The 17849-nt window shown below is 39.7% G+C and overlaps 1 protein-coding gene across 1 annotated transcript in view; it reads left to right on the forward strand.

Moving 5' to 3' along the window:
- Nucleotides 1-17849, forward strand: part of MYOM2 (myomesin 2) — a 114295-nt gene that overhangs the window by 75623 nt on the left and 20823 nt on the right. Inside the window, exons 25-30 of the mRNA XM_043510349.1 lie at nt 2867-2911; nt 3279-3415; nt 9103-9247; nt 9359-9418; nt 11271-11338; nt 17556-17669. Coding sequence (XP_043366284.1) covers nt 2867-2911; nt 3279-3415; nt 9103-9247; nt 9359-9418; nt 11271-11338; nt 17556-17669 — 569 coding nt within the window. The remainder of the gene's footprint in view (nt 1-2866; nt 2912-3278; nt 3416-9102; nt 9248-9358; nt 9419-11270; nt 11339-17555; nt 17670-17849) is intronic.

The following is a 17849-nucleotide window of genomic DNA, read 5'->3' on the forward strand; positions in this document are numbered from 1 at the left end:
AGTCACACCCATGCTCCCTCCAGTGATCTCCTGGCAGTTGTTGTGGTACTTAGAGGCTGGTGATCTGGTCACACCCTTCCCAATCAGCCTTTTATGCCATCAGCAGCTACAGACAGCTCTAGTTGTTGTCCTCCCAAATAGATTTTGTATTTTATGGGTACATCTTGTGTGGGTGCATATATATACGACCCCGCATAATTTGGCACATTAATTTTGGATTAGATCTAGACTTCTTCCTACTTTAAGGCAGGCTTTACTATTCAGGGAACCTTCCTACCTTCCTCCCAATTATATTTTTTTATTCAAAAGCTACATTCATCTTTTCCTTCAAATATTATCTGCCTGCTTTCTAATAACTGATTCGTAATGCATCTTGAAATCTAACCCAAACCTCACATTTTACAGCTTTCAATTATTGTCACATAATGTATACGCTTTCTTTTAAGCATCTAAAGCTGATCCAAAGCCCATAGAATTCAGCTGGAAACTTGATTTACACTCAAAATAAATTAAAGGTGGGTGGAATCAAGTATTAGAGGTGGGACATTCAATGGGTCTTGTGCTCCAAGGACTTGAGCTAAGTGACTTAGGGTATGTGTACACTGCAATCAGAGGTGCAATTGCAGCTCAGGTAGATGTACTCACACCTGCATTCATCTATCTGGCATTGAAGCCAGGATGGCACAGGCTAGGAACACAAGTACGTGCCTAGGTGGATGGAGCGTGCTTGCACTGCATTTTGTGAAATAGACTGAAAGATGATCTCATTACAATTTCAGAAGATATGAAAAAATCTAGGGATGGGATTTTCAAAAGTGCCTAAATGACTTAGGCCCATTGAATGTAACTGAATATCAGCAGGACTTGTGCTCCTAAGTCAAAATCCCACTCCTGGATTTTTTTCTTTTCCTGTGAAACTGTAATGAAATCACCTTGTAGACTTGTTTATTCCATGAGAAACACACTTGAACCCTTTCAAGAGATCTTTCATACCATACATTAACTTTCCCTTCTCTGTCCTCCCAATCCTTGATTACTGCGGGACAGTAGCATCACTGTAGTGATGCTGAGACCAATTTACTCTAAGAGCTGATTTTTCTAAGTATTCTGCAATCCACACCCTTACTCAGGTGTTTCGAAAATTGTTGTGCCTGTATTCAACCACTTCATGTACTTTGTACAAACTACCCCAGAGATGCCAGCTTTTACTGTTCCTTGATCCTTGTCCTAACTATTTACTCTGGAATGTCACTTGCACTTACTTCTGTCCTGTAGTACACTGTTATGTATGCCAGTGGACTGCTACAGATTGCCGTGGCAAGAATAGACTGTTGTGCCCCTGTACTTATATTACCAATCTAACTCAACACAGAAACGAGGGGTCCAAGATCACTTTGGGTGTAGATGCACCTCTTCTCTTATCATAGTGTGTACTGCGGCAACCTGCTGTAAGTAAGCTTAGATCAATCAATATAGCTGTCCCTAAAACTGTGAAGGGCAGCTGGAATCCACACACAGACGAATGAGAGAGCACAATTCTGTAGGTCACAGTCCACTGCGTAATAAGACACATTTACTGTGTCTTACTCATTATAGGGCAGGTTTTTTTACACCTAATCATTATAGGACAGTTTTTCTGAAACCTAGTTATAGTGTATTCCTAGTAGTGCTTGGCAGGATTAAGGTTTAGGGACAGGACTGGTGTGTACCTTAACTCTGTATTTCCTGGTATTCACAGGCTTAGATCTAGGTGCACTTGATGCTCTAAAGGCATTGATGGTCAACCTTCACTCTGAGTTAATGAAGTTTTGGGGCACTGAATAGCCATTATTAATCTGTCTAGTCTTAGACAACCCCATCTGTACATAATACTCAAGATGTGGCCTTATAAAGGCTTTGTCTGGAATATTTAATTTATCATTGTTATTGTTAGTTTTAAGTTAAACATATCACTTATCCATCTGTGCATCCAATTGTATTTTTAGTGGGCCCATCACCATAGCATCTGTGTGCCACCCTAACACATTCCTAGTTTTTTTTGCTGAAAGACATGCACTGTGTCCCAACCCTGGTAGTATTTCCCCCACTAAACTTAAATCCTTTCTTCCTCTGCCATGACTAACACATGGAATGATCATTTTACCTTTTTTGTCTGCTCTTCTCATATGTATCACCTTACTTATTCCACCATTGAAAATAATCTCTTAGCTATCCCGACATTTCTCAAAACTAGATCAAATCCTTCTGCAATTTTGTTAAATCCTCCATTGTGTCCTAAAATCCTTGATCATTTCCTTTTGTCTTTGTATTATCTGTAAATTTTGAAACGATGCACTTTGTTTCATCCTCCAAGTCCCTACCAGTAATAAATATGTTAAGTAGGATTAGTCCTATTTCCCAGCTATGTGGAACCTAGCCTGGTACGCAATCTTCATAAGGATTTACTGCTATTTGAACATTTCCTACCAACCAGCTCTCAATCTAGCTGTTTTAGCAAAGAAACCTTTTGGAAATGATACGTCAGTGAGCCGGGAGGCAGATAAAGGGGGTGTTAGATGCAGGTTAGGTGCATATTGCCTATATATCTTTAGTGTAAATCCCATAGAATGAGTTTTAGCTCCATGCTTACATTCTCATACATTTTAAATATGAAAATTTACTAAATCCATGGGCCAGAATTTTAAGTTTTTCCTGTCTTCTGAAATTTAGCTTTTGAGACCTGAATTTTCAGAGGCTTTTGGAGTATTTTTCCTACAAGCCATAAGCAGATTATTTATGCATTGATGCTGATTTGTACACTGTTTTAACAGTTGCATTTTGACTCTGTCAGAATAAATTAATACCTGAAACTTTTTCGTAATTTCAGAGCTTGAACGTCTGATGACACTAAGCCATGATATAAAGAACCCAAGTAAGTAGAACTTCTGAATTTAATAGTTCATGAAATAATTACACATTGATGGCTGTGCTTCCCAAGGACAATGACAGTCTCATTTGCTTGCTTATCTTTTGATTCATTTAAAACAAATATTAGCTCTTATCTGATAGCAATCTTCATCACTCAAGAGTCCTTTGATGTTTGTCCATACTAGCAGGGTGTCTATTATGCAAAATCCTCAAACACTGCGTTAAGGATATAGTGGAGACTGTGCTCTGACTCCTAGAAAGAAGCTTTAAAATGCATAAAAAGGGTACAGGAGAGTTTTGCTTTTAATTCCTGTCTTCTTGCTCACAAGGGTTCATGCATTATTGACTTTTGCTTGCTCTTATTCTTGTAGCAATTCCTCTGAAATCAGAATTAGCTTATGAGATGTTTGATAAAGGAGAGGTTCGTTTCTGGGTTCAAGCTGAGAGCTTGTCACCGAATGCCAGCTTCAGATTTGTTATTAATGATAAAGAAGTTGTAAACAGCGATGTAAGTACATGTGGAAGGCTATAGTTGCCTTTATGTCACTTTTGCATGGGAATTACTTAAATCCGCATTTCTACGCTATTATTAATGTTGATGTATTGGTAGTGCCTGGAAGGAATGCCACTGTGCTAAGTACTATATACACATCTCATAAAGTGACAGGCCCTGCTCCCAAAGATCTTATAATTTAAGCATATTATGAGATATGGAAGCTAGGGATAATTGGACAAACGAGTGATGGGGAGAACAAAGTAACACTGAGATAACCATACTTGGTGTAATAAGCACCAGTCATGGTACTGCTCAGCCATTGCCAAATATTTTGTAGGCATCACAGTACAAGTGAGATTTAAGAAGGGATTTGAAGGAGGACAATGTGGTTGCTGTGCAAGTTTTTATGGGGAACTCTTCCCATGTGTTGGAATTTTTATTATTTATGAAGAGTATTATCACAACACTAATTTAACCATAAATTCCTCTATTAAATCCAGAGGCTGAATGTTATTCAAACAATTGCTCTAAACATGCCTAAAGAACCTAAATAATAAGCAATTTACTATATCAAAACAGTAACAGAACATTTATAAGCATTTAATCAAGATACTGAAAAACAGGCTAAGCCCCAGGGTGCTTAGACCCATACTGGTTGGCTCCATCTTGGTTAGGCAGGTATTATCAAAGAACTCTTTCAGAGTTTACTTTTTTATACCCTTTAACAAACAAGTGATGTCATTGCCAATTGTCAGACCTTAGCTAAGCACAGATTAAGCAATTTTTTATAATACATGAAACAAACTCATATAACGAATTATTTCTTGCACCTAGGACCCAATTAACCCTGTTTTATTTCTATTACTTCAGCCCAAACCTTAAATAAGATAACAGTGGTATTTTGAAGGTCACTACAAATTTAACACCATAACTTTTCTTTCTCATGATCTCATTCTTTTTGGTCACGTGCTTTGGGCCTATTGCTCATCCTAATATCCCAACTCAATTTAAAACCACAGTTCACCCAAATATAATGTGGGCCTAAATTCCTACTATACTAGGCATAAAAGGCAGAGTGGGAGAATGCTGCAAAGTGCTTGATGGAAAACTGGACTAGTGGGTAATGAGGACTGGCATTGTTGGCTGAGCTGAGGCTTTCTTCATCTTATTATTTTCTATAATCAAGGTGTAAATTGGAAGAAATGTGTCTTTAAAAATAAACATGAGGCAAGATCAATGACTTCCTCTGTAGCATGGGGCACGGGTCCTTGCTGGAGGATTCTCTGATCCTTGAAGTCTTTAAACCACGATTTGAGGACTTCAATAGCTCAGACATAGATGAGGTTTTTCGCAGGAGTGGGTGGATGAGATTCCATGGCCTGCGTTGTGCAGCAGGTCAGACTAGATGATCATAATGGTCCCTTCTGACCTGAGTATCTATGAACATATGACTATACAATAGTGATGGGCAAATGTTAAAGGTCTGGAGTTTGGGTTTGTATAAACATCCGAACTGTACAGTAGAAGCTTATCCTAACCTTTTGAGATGGAAATATCTGCCTAGGTGTTTTAAGGCCTAATAGAGCCCCCACTGAAGTCAGTGGTAAAATTCCCATTGATTTTTTGAGGGAGTTTGATTGGACCCTTGGGCACTTTAAAGCTCCCATCACCTTAGTATAGTTAGAACAGACTTTCCCTGAGCTGTCCCCATTTCTGCTGTTGATCCTGTCCAAAAATACCTTAAAAACAGTTTTTTGTGTTATTTTGGCATTGCCAGTTTCAGTCAGAACCTGGAAGTGGAAATCACAACTTAGCTGAACTTTTCAAACCTTAAAGGCCCATCTTGAATTATGTTCTATAAATGAATACAGATTTGGCGGGATGCGGGCGGGGGGCAGAAGGGGTCTCTTTGTTTCATCTGTTTGCTATAATATGTAATATATCTGCCACTTGCCTCTAGCTGTGGATTGCTACATGTGAGCATGTCAGTACTACAGTATTTTGACTGTTGCATAAGCACAACTTTCCAGCTGAGGTGCTTCTGTTAGCAGCAAGATTATATGTTGCTGCTTGTATAGATAGGTACAGACAGTCATGGGGCTCTTATGCATATGGGTACTCCCAGTGACTTAAGCGAGATGTCTCATGTATTTTAAATTTGGAGGCTAGATTGGGAGTGGCCTCTGCATGGCTGCCTTGCCACTAGAAGAGTAAGGCAGGAGCTTCCCCTACCTTTGCACTGCTGCATTAAGACCATTCATTGCAATGGACCCAGTAAAGGGATCAGGGAACGATAAGGATAAGTGCCATGCTCTTTCCCCAGCCCACCCCCTCAACCATCAGGTCACAGTGCAGGGCCAGCACACTGGGGGGAGCACATTGCTCACCCTCTGTACATAAAGAGCAGCATTCGAGAGTCTGTGCCTGTCTGCCACACAATCCCCCCAGTAATCTTTCTGGGGTGGGGTGGTTTCACACTGCTCCCTCAGCATGGCTATGGCTTCAAAGTGATTAATCTGTCCCTTAGTTTGCAGAAAACCTTTTTGATAAGAGAAGCTTGTCTGCATTTTTTGCAAACCCTAGAGAGCAAAGAGCATTCCCCTGGATTACATATTGACAGGATTAAGAGAATATTTCTCTGTTAGAATAATAAATTTCTTTCCCCCTTATAGCTTTTTTTGAGAAGTAATAAACTGTAACATTGAAAACATGAATAAAAGATGACTAGCATCTATTGAAGTTTCAATATTCTGGATTTGGAACTGTTTACAGAACTGATTCATCTATTCTTAGTGTGCATCTGTTCTGAAAGAGTTGACATCATAGATAGCCTCTTGCAGTCAAGCTGTATTATTTCACCATTTTAATTAGTAATCCACAGGTGACATTTACTTGTGGAGATTGATGATATTTTTGTGGAAAGTCACATAAAAGCCTTGTATTTATGGTACCCATAAAATCATTGAACTTCATCTTGCTGCATAATGGCAATAGCTCAAAGCCTAATTATTTTCCAAAACCTGCCTAGAGACTGGACTGCAGTCAGTGAACTTGTTCAATAGACCATTGTGCTGGTGAGAATGTAGTTTGATTCTTGTCATTGACGAGAATGAAATAACTTTCTTCTGGGCCCTAATTGGGAAAACTTCCTCTGGTCCCACTTCTGAAAGATGTTTGAAATATAGTAATGTGAAAATGGAATTAACTGGCACTGTTCAGCCTGTTTAGTCATTTTAATCTTGCTCCCTGTGCCCAAAAGCAAGAAATATAACAAATTCAAGAAGCAAGAAAAAGGACAAGATTGAGCCTTTGTATTTTCCCTCTTCTAATTTCCTTTCTACTGCTGGAAACACCAATTTAGTTTTCTCTCTTGGGTCTGTTTCTGTACCATTGAAGTCAATGGGCATTTTGCCATTGACTTCAATGAGTACAGGGTCTGGAATCAGAGACTGTGATAAATGTTTTCTTGATTTAGTTGTATTGCTTGACACTTAATTTAATGCATAACATGTAGCTTCTTTTCATTTAACACACAAACCCCTCTTTTTAATCATGACCACCAACTCTTTTGTACCTTCTTTTCCTACAGACTTTGATTATATATGCCAACGTCCTGTTTAATGTGGTGATTGAGCCAATTCTTCTTTATCCTGTGATATTACTTTACTATATGTATTCAAAGAAAGATGTCAACATCCAGATTTTATGACCACATCTCCATTGTAATTATGTGCAAATAATGTACATATTCTCCTCTCTGTATTTCATTTCATTAATAAATACTCTAGTTATCATACTTGTTCTTTCTTTACTTTTCCCTTCATTATTTTCCCCCTGACATTCATTTGATAGTTGCTTCCTTGATATTTTATATTAAACCTTTAGATTTCAGTACCAATCATCTATTTTTCAAAATGGCCTCTTGTCCTTAACAAATAAAGGCCCGATCCTGCTAACTCTTCTTGACACAAGTCGTTATTCATACTAGTAGACACATTGATTTTAGTGGAACTCTTCACATAAATAAGGACCTTATATGGGAAACTAAATCTGAACCTATCTTTCTTTTCTATTTCTGTTAGCACTCTTCCATCCTTTCTGTTCCTCAGGATTCTGTAATTTATAGACCCATGCTCTCTTTCTCACTCCACATCAAACCCACCAGTTTTTTCTCAATGGTATCTCCAAGATCGTCACCTTGACTACTGCAACCTCTTCCCATCATGCCCGTGATCCTTGCACCTTACCTCTCTTCAATCCATCCAAAACGCTGACACAAAATCATCTCCCTCACTTGTTGCTCCAAACTTGTCCAGCTCTCTTTTGATTCCTTCATATTGTTTGGCACTAGTTGACTCCCCTTTTGTTAATGTGCTTTCCATGCCTGTTTGTTTATTTTTTTTTTTGCATCTCATTTATTCTGCTATAACTTTATGTTTCATATCAAATAATGTAGTTTCTTATTTTGCTTCATTTATTGCATTTATAATTTTGTTCATATTTTCAATTTTCCTCTATTTATTTTTAGATCTTTATTTTCTTTATTGTCTGGCATATGTTCTCACTATTGTTTATATGTTTAAGACCTGTTTCTGTGAGCCACTTGATTCCACTGGAAGTTGAGAGAGCTCAGCTCTTTACCACAACATGCCATAAGTATCTCCCTTTTATAATTTGTACTTTTGAAAATGTCAGTAATGATTATTAAAAATACAGGGTCTAATGCTGCTCCCATTCAGTATTAAAAGGCCATTCCATTTAACTGGACCAGGATACGTCCCATAATGAGTGTAATGTAATATCTAATCTGTAGTAGAGTACATCTTTACTGCAATCACAGGGTATAATAGTATCTTGAGTAGATATGTCTGAGCTTGCTTTAATCTAGCGAACTCAGGTACTGTAACAGTGAAACCATGGCCATATGATTGCAATATAGACATACCCTTAATCTCATGTGCACAGTTTTCTTTCCAAAATTATGCCATCTTGTTTCCTTTCCCACATCTTCTTTGCAGCCTATGGAGGAGTTCACTCACTGCCTCCTCGTGGCCAGTCATAACATAGCAGCTCTCTCTCCATCTGGTAGCCCCCTGCTGACGATTGCTTCTTCACTGCAGTGGTGTCTTTTCCTGTAACTCAACCCTCTGGCCAGGTCATGATTTAGTCCATCCCTTCTGGGGTATCAGAAAAATCCTACAAAAAAAGTCCAAAACTTTGTATCAGACCTTTGTCTCTGACTCTGGGCCTTGTGGTCCTCAGTGTCTTTTCTCAGGGCTCCCTGTTATTCTTGCCCCCTTCTTCATACTAGCTTCCCTGGTGGCTGGTAGGGGAACCCAGGGCTTCTCACTGCATGGGGTTCCAGCCCAGGAACCCTGGGCCAACTATTCATTCACACGAAGCCAGCATGGTCCATTACACTTAGATTTATAAGTGGTGAAAAAAGAATTGTTGTTATGATTATTAAACATTCATATCATAGTAGCAGAGAGGCCCCATTGTGCTGGGTACTGTACAAAAACAAATAAAGAGACAGGGCCTGCCCCAGAAAGCATCATAGTAAGAGGTGAAGGATAGGCAACTGGGACATAAAATCAGCAAATGAATATGGTGATGACTGTTAGGGAATTATAAATAACTTGCACTACACATCGCATTGTATAGCTATACTTACCTACTGTAATGCTATTTAATTCCAGCACCATAGAATTAAGTGTGACTATTCAAATGGCATTATTGAGATGCTGATGGACCAATTTACAATTGAAAATGAAGGAACTTACACTGTACAAATTGAAGATGGAAATGCCAAGAACCAGTCTTCATTAGTTCTCATCGGAGATGGTAAGTTCCCTGAAACATTTGGCTCAGACTATAAAAAATAATGCACCTCAATTTTTCTTTTGAGTTCTTCAGCAACTAATATTGTTTAACACTTTTCTACCATTAATTTAGCATTCAAGGCAGTATTGGCTGAGGCTGAGCTCCAGAGAAAGGAGTATCTCAGGAAACAAGGTAAGAGAGGAAGGGCTGGTGACTTAGGACAGAATTTTTGCAGCTAACAGAGCACCTCTTGTGAATGATGAGTGTCCTCAACTCCCTTTGACATCAGTAGGAGTTGAGAACACCATGCAGGACATACTGAACACTTTGCACGATGGAGAATCTTATTTCCCAAGAAGTCTGTATTACATACACTATTTCCCAAGAAGTCTGCTTTAAGCACAGTTGCACACACTATCAGAAACCATAATTATGCTTTCTTAGGGTCATTTACTGCTCTCAGTTTGTGGTAGAACTTCCACTATGTAATATTCACACAACTGCAGGGCAGGTAAAGTTGGGGACCTTACAAGAAGTTCTCTTCTGATTTAACCGGTGTGGGATCCTACTGTAGGCTCTGTCTGATCCAGCAAAGCATTTCAGTATGTGCTTAATTTTAAGCATGCAAGTAGTTCCATTGATATCATTGATCAGTATCTGTGGGTGGGATGGGGGGGGTGGAGAGGGAGGTGTATTCATATGTGCAAAGTGTAGTGTCAAATTTATCCTGTAGTCCTTGTATAGGCAAAACTCCATAAAAGAATAGAGGACTGGGCCCCAAATGTGCACCTATTATTCTCTTTGTATAAAGTTCAGTCTACATTTTATTACAATTCAAATCAAGAATAATTTTTGCAGTTCAAGGAAAGTAGCATACTAGTTAGATGTCTAATTCAGAATACATAGCTATTAAATCCTTCTTTTAAAATATTTTCATTCTAGTTGTAATTTATAATTATAATTTATCAAGTGTATGTTATTTAGAATGTTTGAAAAAATATTGCTTATTTTATTTGCTCCAAAGTTTGCATAAGTACCTTTCCATAAGTACTAATCTCAGGACACCAGCTAGCAGAATCACAAAAATTAGAGATGGTAAAAACCTATTAGTTCATCCTGTCATCTCCTGCTAATCCACCTATTTTTTATTGATATCCCTAATATAGCTGCATAAATAATGTAATTTTGTATTTTCTATGTTGGTTTATTTACAGTCTTATGAACGAAGATACAAAATATTCCCTTCAATGCACAAGCTCCGAGGATCTTTTCCTGTGAGGAGCTGAGCACTGCCAACGCTCATTGATTTCAGTGGGAGGGTCTCAACACCTCATAGGATCAGACATTACATTTATGTTGTTAGGTCCTGATCTTGCAAACGCTTAAACATATGCATATCTTTACTCACATGAGTCATCCCACTGACTTCAAAGGGACTGTACCTGTCAGGAAAGCTACTCATGGGCATGCTTATTTGCAGGAGTGGAGCAGATTATGAGGGAACACAAGTAGTTCAGATTTCTCTTTAGCAATATTATCTAAATATGTTTCATTTAATGTAATTTGGAAAAATAATGTTTGTTCAAGGATTTTTGCTTTGAACATATAAGTAGGCAAGCATTTTGAGACACTTGTTTATTCTCCAATTCCCTCTCCAGTAAATATTTCATTTGGACATTTATTGGTAACCCTATTCTATCTCTTTCGTACGCTTAGTTGACAACCGGGTAATATCAAATGTAAGGACTTTATTTGTCTCCCTCAGTAAGTTGGAGTGCTTTTGGGAATGGCACATCTCCTCAGCTGCAACCTAAGATGGGTCCCACCTTTTTTTTTTCCCCCTTCTGCATCCCACATCAATAAGACAAACACTCATTGAAAGGTTTCTCCTTTAGGAAATATGTAGTTAATGAATGATTGGGACCAAGGCTCCTGGATCTACTTTCTATTGGATCAATATCTACTTTCCCCTGCTCACACTGAAGTGAGAAATGTTCCCTTGTAGATTCCATAGCATATGTTTTAAATTCATTTTGTTTCCCAGGTCCTCATTTTCTGGAGTATTTATACTGGGAAGTTACGGAAGATTGTGAGGTTTTACTTGTCTGTAAGGTGAGAAAACATATTTGGAAACATTTCCCAGGCAGTTTTATAAATATCACAATAATATGTGAGATAACAACAACTTGCTGGAGGATTCTCTGCTCCTTGAAGTCTTTAAACCATGATTTGAGGACATCTGTAGCTCAGATATAGGTGAGGGGGTTTGTTACAGGAGTGGGTGAGTGAGATTCTGTGGCCTGTGCTGTGCAGGAGGTCAGACTAGATGATCATAATGGTCCCTTCTGACCTTAATATCTATGAATCTATCTATGAATCTATGTAGAAGATACATTTTAAAATACTATTTGTTTTTAATAGTGAGCTAAGCAAATAAATATTTCTTGTATGAATTTAGATGACAAAACAGGACTTTTCATATTTTAGTCAATGGTTTTGAAAAAGTAACATCTTAATTTCAAAGTAATGTATACGGAGTTCTGAGAAAGCTCTTACTGTCATTAATTGTCCTTACATGCTGTTCTAGGAGGCTTGACTATTCTACTTGCTTTACTTTTTATAAGAACTCATAATGAGAGGAATGAATAATTAAAAGGATTTAATTTGGGAAGCATCAAACTCAGGATGTTCACTGCTTTTTGAGAAATGCAGACACTTTTGTATTAGTTTTAACTACTCATTTTTAATAGGTTTTGGGTTTCTAATTAGAGTTGATTGAATAATTCATTATGAGTAATTTATCTTACACATATAGTAGCTTTTTTTTCTGTTTACAAATTATCTGTGAACACACATAGGACTTTATTTTCAGCTCATGCCCAGCATAACTGTGTGGGGAGGCAAAACTGGCTCTAAACCGCCATTCTAATTCTCCCAGTTCTGGAGCTGAACTGCCCTCTGGTACAAATTAGAGCAGCTACATGCCTGTCTCTAACATATATTTGCTAGCACAGCACCCTAAGGAAACTTCTTCTAGCCAGAGATAGCTGAAGTGTGCCATGATCCAGTCACACCTTCTCCCACCCAAGTCACACTCTGAGCTATGCCCTCTATATACACTCGGTGAAGCTGGTGCCATCGAATACACTACACTCACTTTTAAACCTTTACAATAGGGTAATCACCAGAAGGACGGAGTTAATTTCTAGGCTCTCATAGAAGAAGACAAGAAGGTTGCCAGGGCTACTTTTCCATCAGTGGTAGATAGAACTGATACATCTCCAAGGGTGATGGCTTCTGCCTTTATAACGTAGTGCAGGGAATCATGGTTTCATGCTTCAGTGTTTCCAGAGAGGTTGAGAACACCAACTGAAGACTTGCCCCTCGATGAGACTCATCTGTTTAGCCAGAAGAGAGATGTGTCTTTGCACACCCTGAAGAATTCCAGAGACACCTTTCACTACCTGGGTATATATACTCCTGCCCCCAACAGAAAAATTCATAGGCAATCATACAAGCCTAGACCAATGACTCAATTCTACCACCAGAGACCTTATGAACCCCAAAAGAGACACAAGGTTCAAAAGCCCCACATCTTCCACAGCAGATTCTTCATCCCAATCCCAACCCTCAGCTAAGTGTTATTTTTGATGGGAGATTAAGAGCTGCAAACCACTAAGTTCAACACCCGCTGATCCCCATGCACTTGTTTGGGTTTGTCTAGCACTATTTTTCAATACCTGGAGTGAAATAACAATGGATAAATAGGTTCTGAATGTCATGCATTCTGGCTATACAATACAGTTTACATCTGTACCACCTCCAATATCTCCTTTCCCACCCCCTTTTGGGGTCTACTCTCACAAGAAGATTCTTAAACAAGAAGTAGAATCCCTCTTACAGCAAGGAGCAATAGAGCGGGTTCCTTTCGAGTACCAAATGTGGGGTTTTCACTCAATGTTCTTCCTAGTACTCAAAAGAAGAGCAGTTGGAGACCTGTTCTTGATTCTTGCCATCTCAACAGTTGTATTCTCAGACTAAAGTTTCAAATGGTCATATTGGCATCTATAATTCCATCCCTGGAGAAAGACGTGGTTTTCAGCTCTTGATATGAATGGCGCCTATATTCACATGGACATCCACCCCGCTCTTGGGTGGTTTCTCAGATTCATGGTGTGCACCAACTACTTTCATTACAGAGTACTCCCTTTTGCTTCCCCCAGGGTCTTTACCAAGGTGTTCTCTGTAGTAGCAGTCTATATCAGATGCCATGGTTTCACGTTTTTCTCCTGTCTCAACATCTGGCTTCTTGTTGCCAGGACATGCAAAGAGCCTGTGAGTTGACTTTGCCAATGCTGCAACTTCTCTTCTCTTTAGGGGTCCATGCAAACTCCAAAAAGTCCATCCTCACCCTAACACAGACTTTAGACTTTATTGGAATGTCCTTAAATACAATCACAGCAAGGGCTTACCTGCCTATGGACAGGTTTCAGGCAATGAACAATCTCATAGACCAGGGCATAAGAAACTCTTTAGTACTTGTCAAGATTTGTCTCTCTTTCTCTCCTGGATCATATGGCTTCATGCACTTAGGTCATGCTTTTTGCCAAGTTCCACCTTGGTTGCCTGCAAGCCTGCCCTCAAACAGTGTACTTACCAAATCTGCAGTCCAGGAGCACCAAAGTTACTGTTTCCACCAAAATAATATCCCTGCTATGGTGGAAAAATCTGCACTGGGTATGTGTGGGCGTTTCCTTCCTTGCCTCCTCACCACATAGGATGATCATTACAGGTGCCTCCCTGTTGGGTTGGGGAGCCCACATGAACACTGTACAGCACAGAGCACCTGGACATCTCAAAAGTCCAAGATGTACACCAATATTCTGGAATTGCAAGCAGTTCAAAGGGCTTGAGAAGCCTTTCATCCATTCATTTAAAGTCACCAGGCCTTCATAATGTCAGACATCACACAATTGGATCACCCTATTGGCAGTCTATCTCTCAGGGAACCTAGTTTACTCTCTCTCAGCAAACATTTTGCTGTTGACCACAAGTTGGAGCTACAAGACTCTGTGATGAATAGTATTTTTACTTAGTGGGGGACCCCCACCAGAGACCTGTTTGCCTCCCAAAATGAACAGGAAGTGTGGCATATACTGCTCCAGAAGTTATGCTCTACTTCTTTCATGGTCAGATCACTGATATGATACCTTCCTTCCACTACCACTCCTATGTTGAGTCTTACAAATAATTCAGCAGGACAGAACATGAGTTGTTCTCCTTGCCCCCAACTGGCGCAGACAATTTCGGTTTCTGAGCCTCCCTTGCATGGGCACCGATCATATTTCTGACATTTTCCTGTCTCCTGATGCAGTGAAACAGCAAAGTCAAGCTTCCCAATCACCGTCCGCTTCATTTCAGGGCTTGGTTTTTGGATGGGCATTGTCCTCAAAATGATCATGCTCTAAAACGGTACCGAACATCTTTTCTAATAGTAGAAAGGATTCCACTAGAAAATGTTACCTAGCCAACTGGAGACATTTTTCTATCTGGGTGCATGAAATATACCTCCAGAAGCTGCCTATATGCCTCTTATTTTTCTCTATATACTTTTCTTAAAGACAGCAGGTTTGTCCATCAACTCCTTATGAGTCCACTTGGCAGCAATCAATGCATACCATCCACCTTCACAGGGTATCTTGATCTTTGCACAGCCACTGAATGCAGATTCCAGAAAGGTCTAATCAAAACCTTCTGCCAATAAAAAAAGCCAGGTCCTTGCTAAGCCTCCCTTTGAACCAGTAGGTTCTGGCTCCATGTCTCTCCTTTCCATTAAGTTGCATTCCTGGTAGCGATCACCTCAGCCAGGAGGATTGGTGAGCTTGGAGTCCTTATGGCAAATCCTCCTTTACTATATTCCATAGGGACAAAGTTTCATTAAATTCCACCCCCCAAAGTAGTTTGCATTTCACCTGCACCAGTAAATTCCAGAACCTCATGCATATTCAGAAGAAAGGAGGCTCCATTCCCTTGATGTTCAGTCAGCCTTGGCTTTTTACCTGCAGAGAACAAAAACAATCAGAAAGTCTCCTAGACTATCTGTCATCACAGCAAAAAGAGTTTGGGGTTAGACTGTATTCTCTCAAACTGAATCTTGGGCTGTATTTTGCTCTGCTATCAGCTGACTGATTTCCCCCCTTCTCTTGGGATAAGGGCTCATTCCGCAAGAGTGCACATCAATGGCATCACTTCAAAAAGTGCCTCTACTTGATAGCTGCAAAGCAGTTACATGGAGTTTTAGCCACACGTTTGTGAGATATTGTGCCAGGGTACAGGACTCTGCTGATGCATCTTTTGGAATGGTGGTCCTTCATTTGGCTGTGCCACCTTCATCCTCACACCCTCCTCCTACTTGAGTGCTGCTTGTTATTCACCCATAGTGGAATACACATTGGGACCAGCATGCAAAGAAGAAGAGAAAGTACTTACTTTATAGCAATTAAAAGTTCTTTGAGATGTGTGGTAAGTTCTTTGAGATGTGTGGTTCCCGTATATATTCCACTCCTGCCCTCCTTCCCCTCTGCTTCGGGTTGTATTTTGGTTCATGGTAGAGAAGGAACTGAAGAGGTGGTCAGTCTGCCCTATCCTTTATCTCCTTGATCAGAGGCACAAGGTGTGCAAGAGTGCATATTCAGACCAATGATTCTCTGGCTCTGGGTGTATGGAGCGCATGCATACCCACACTGGAATACAGATAGGGACCACCCATCTCAAAGAACTTCCAGTTACTATAAGGTAAATAACTTTCTCTCATTAGTAGCTCAGCAATAACCAACACTCACATCGTCAGTGATTAACAAAAGAATAAAGAAAATGCAAGAAAAATGTACTACATTTCACACATTGTTTGTATCCCATTCACTCACTGAGATCATGAATTAGACACTATGTAGCGAATAAACCACTCTTGCAGGCCGCCAAGAAGACTTCCAAACAGTGGACCAAATGCTCAGCTGGGGTAAGCTGGCATTGCCCCATTGACTTTGCAAGAAATTCATTGCAGTAATCATTGCCCACAACTTGTGCAATTAGGACAAAAAATCAAAACCAACTTTAAGAACTAGGCTTGCAATTGTAGGTCCTGTTCCTTCAGGGGCACAGGAAAGAGATGTACAAATACACAATAAAGAGAAGTCACAAGCTTGCTTGCGGTACATTTTATAACCATAGATTTGAAAAATCAGTTTCTCTTTCATTTTATCTTCTAAGCTCTGAACTCAGGGTTCCTTGCTGTCTTAGTGTAGCTCTCCAAAATGTGCCCAGGTTGAATGCTTAACTGTGTTAGGTAAGAGTGCATCTGCTGAAACCCAGCATCCTTTTATTAGACCTACCTTTAATTTTATGACACTGGTGTGTCTTTATTTAGTATGTGAATACAACCAAGATGAAACAGTGCATCTTGCAAAACTCTCAGTGACAAATCTTTTATTGAGAGACCTGCTAAATGACATAAAACAACATCAAAATTACATTGGCAGCACCTCTAAAGAGTGCTGAACTTCTGCTTCTAGTCACTCTCCTTTTAACTGCTTCTCTGATACACAGCTATATTTCAAACATAAAGCAATGCTGAAACCACAGCTGTAATCTTTCTCCATTGTTACTGCTGAAAGGCCACTGCTTATTCAAAAAGGTCACTCTAACCTCCTGAGCCTTCCTTCCAGCTGCCAATGGATAATTTTGAAGCCAGAACAACCAGAGCACAAAATGATCCAGCCACTTCCCCTTCCACCCATAACTGCCCCTTCTCATCCCTGGCTACTCCTCCAGCATGACCCTAGCAGGTTGATGTATGGCTGCACATGTTGCCCCTGTGTCAACCCAGCCCGGGGGAATTATTTTGGCACTGCTCCTGCTCCCTTTAAGACCCCTGCCAAAGCAATGTAAGTGGGCCTTGATGGGGATTGGACTCTGCCACATAATGTACATTGGCCCGAAAGAATTGTACCAGATTCTGCCTCCTAGGCAGAGAGTAGAAGTTAGTGCTGATGTGGAATGGGTGCAGCTCTGGAATGCCCATTGGGATTCTGTAGTGCTCTGTAACCAGAGTCAGAACAGGCCGTGGAACTCAGGCCATAGAATCTGTATGCTACAGATGTGTTAGGACCAAGATTTGGCCCAATGCAATTTGATTGTAATGGTTCCATACTCTGCTTATCTGATCTACACAATAGATAATAGAAAAATGTATCCTCTTGTATTGCAAATACAGATAAATGGAGATGTCTTCTGTCAACATATAATAATATATGCTTTTTCTGTTGTGCAGGTGGCAAACACTAAGAAGGAGACATTTTTCAAATGGTACAAGGATGGTTCTGGGCTTGAGGTTAAAGAGTTGCCTGATTTACAGAAAGGAGTGTGCCAGCTAGCTATTCCAAGGGTATGATATAATCTACCAATTAGCAGTGACAATTTCTGCATAACATTTTACCAGGTTGAGTCCTAAGACAAGTGTCACTATAGTATTTCTAAAAAAAGAAAAGGAGTACCCGTGGCATCTTAGAGACTAACAAATTTATTAGAGCATAAGCTTTCGTGAGCTACAGCTCACTTCATCGGA

Source organism: Dermochelys coriacea, chromosome 3 (genome assembly GCF_009764565.3).
Source record: "Dermochelys coriacea isolate rDerCor1 chromosome 3, rDerCor1.pri.v4, whole genome shotgun sequence".
Taxonomy (NCBI): domain Eukaryota; kingdom Metazoa; phylum Chordata; order Testudines; family Dermochelyidae; genus Dermochelys; species Dermochelys coriacea.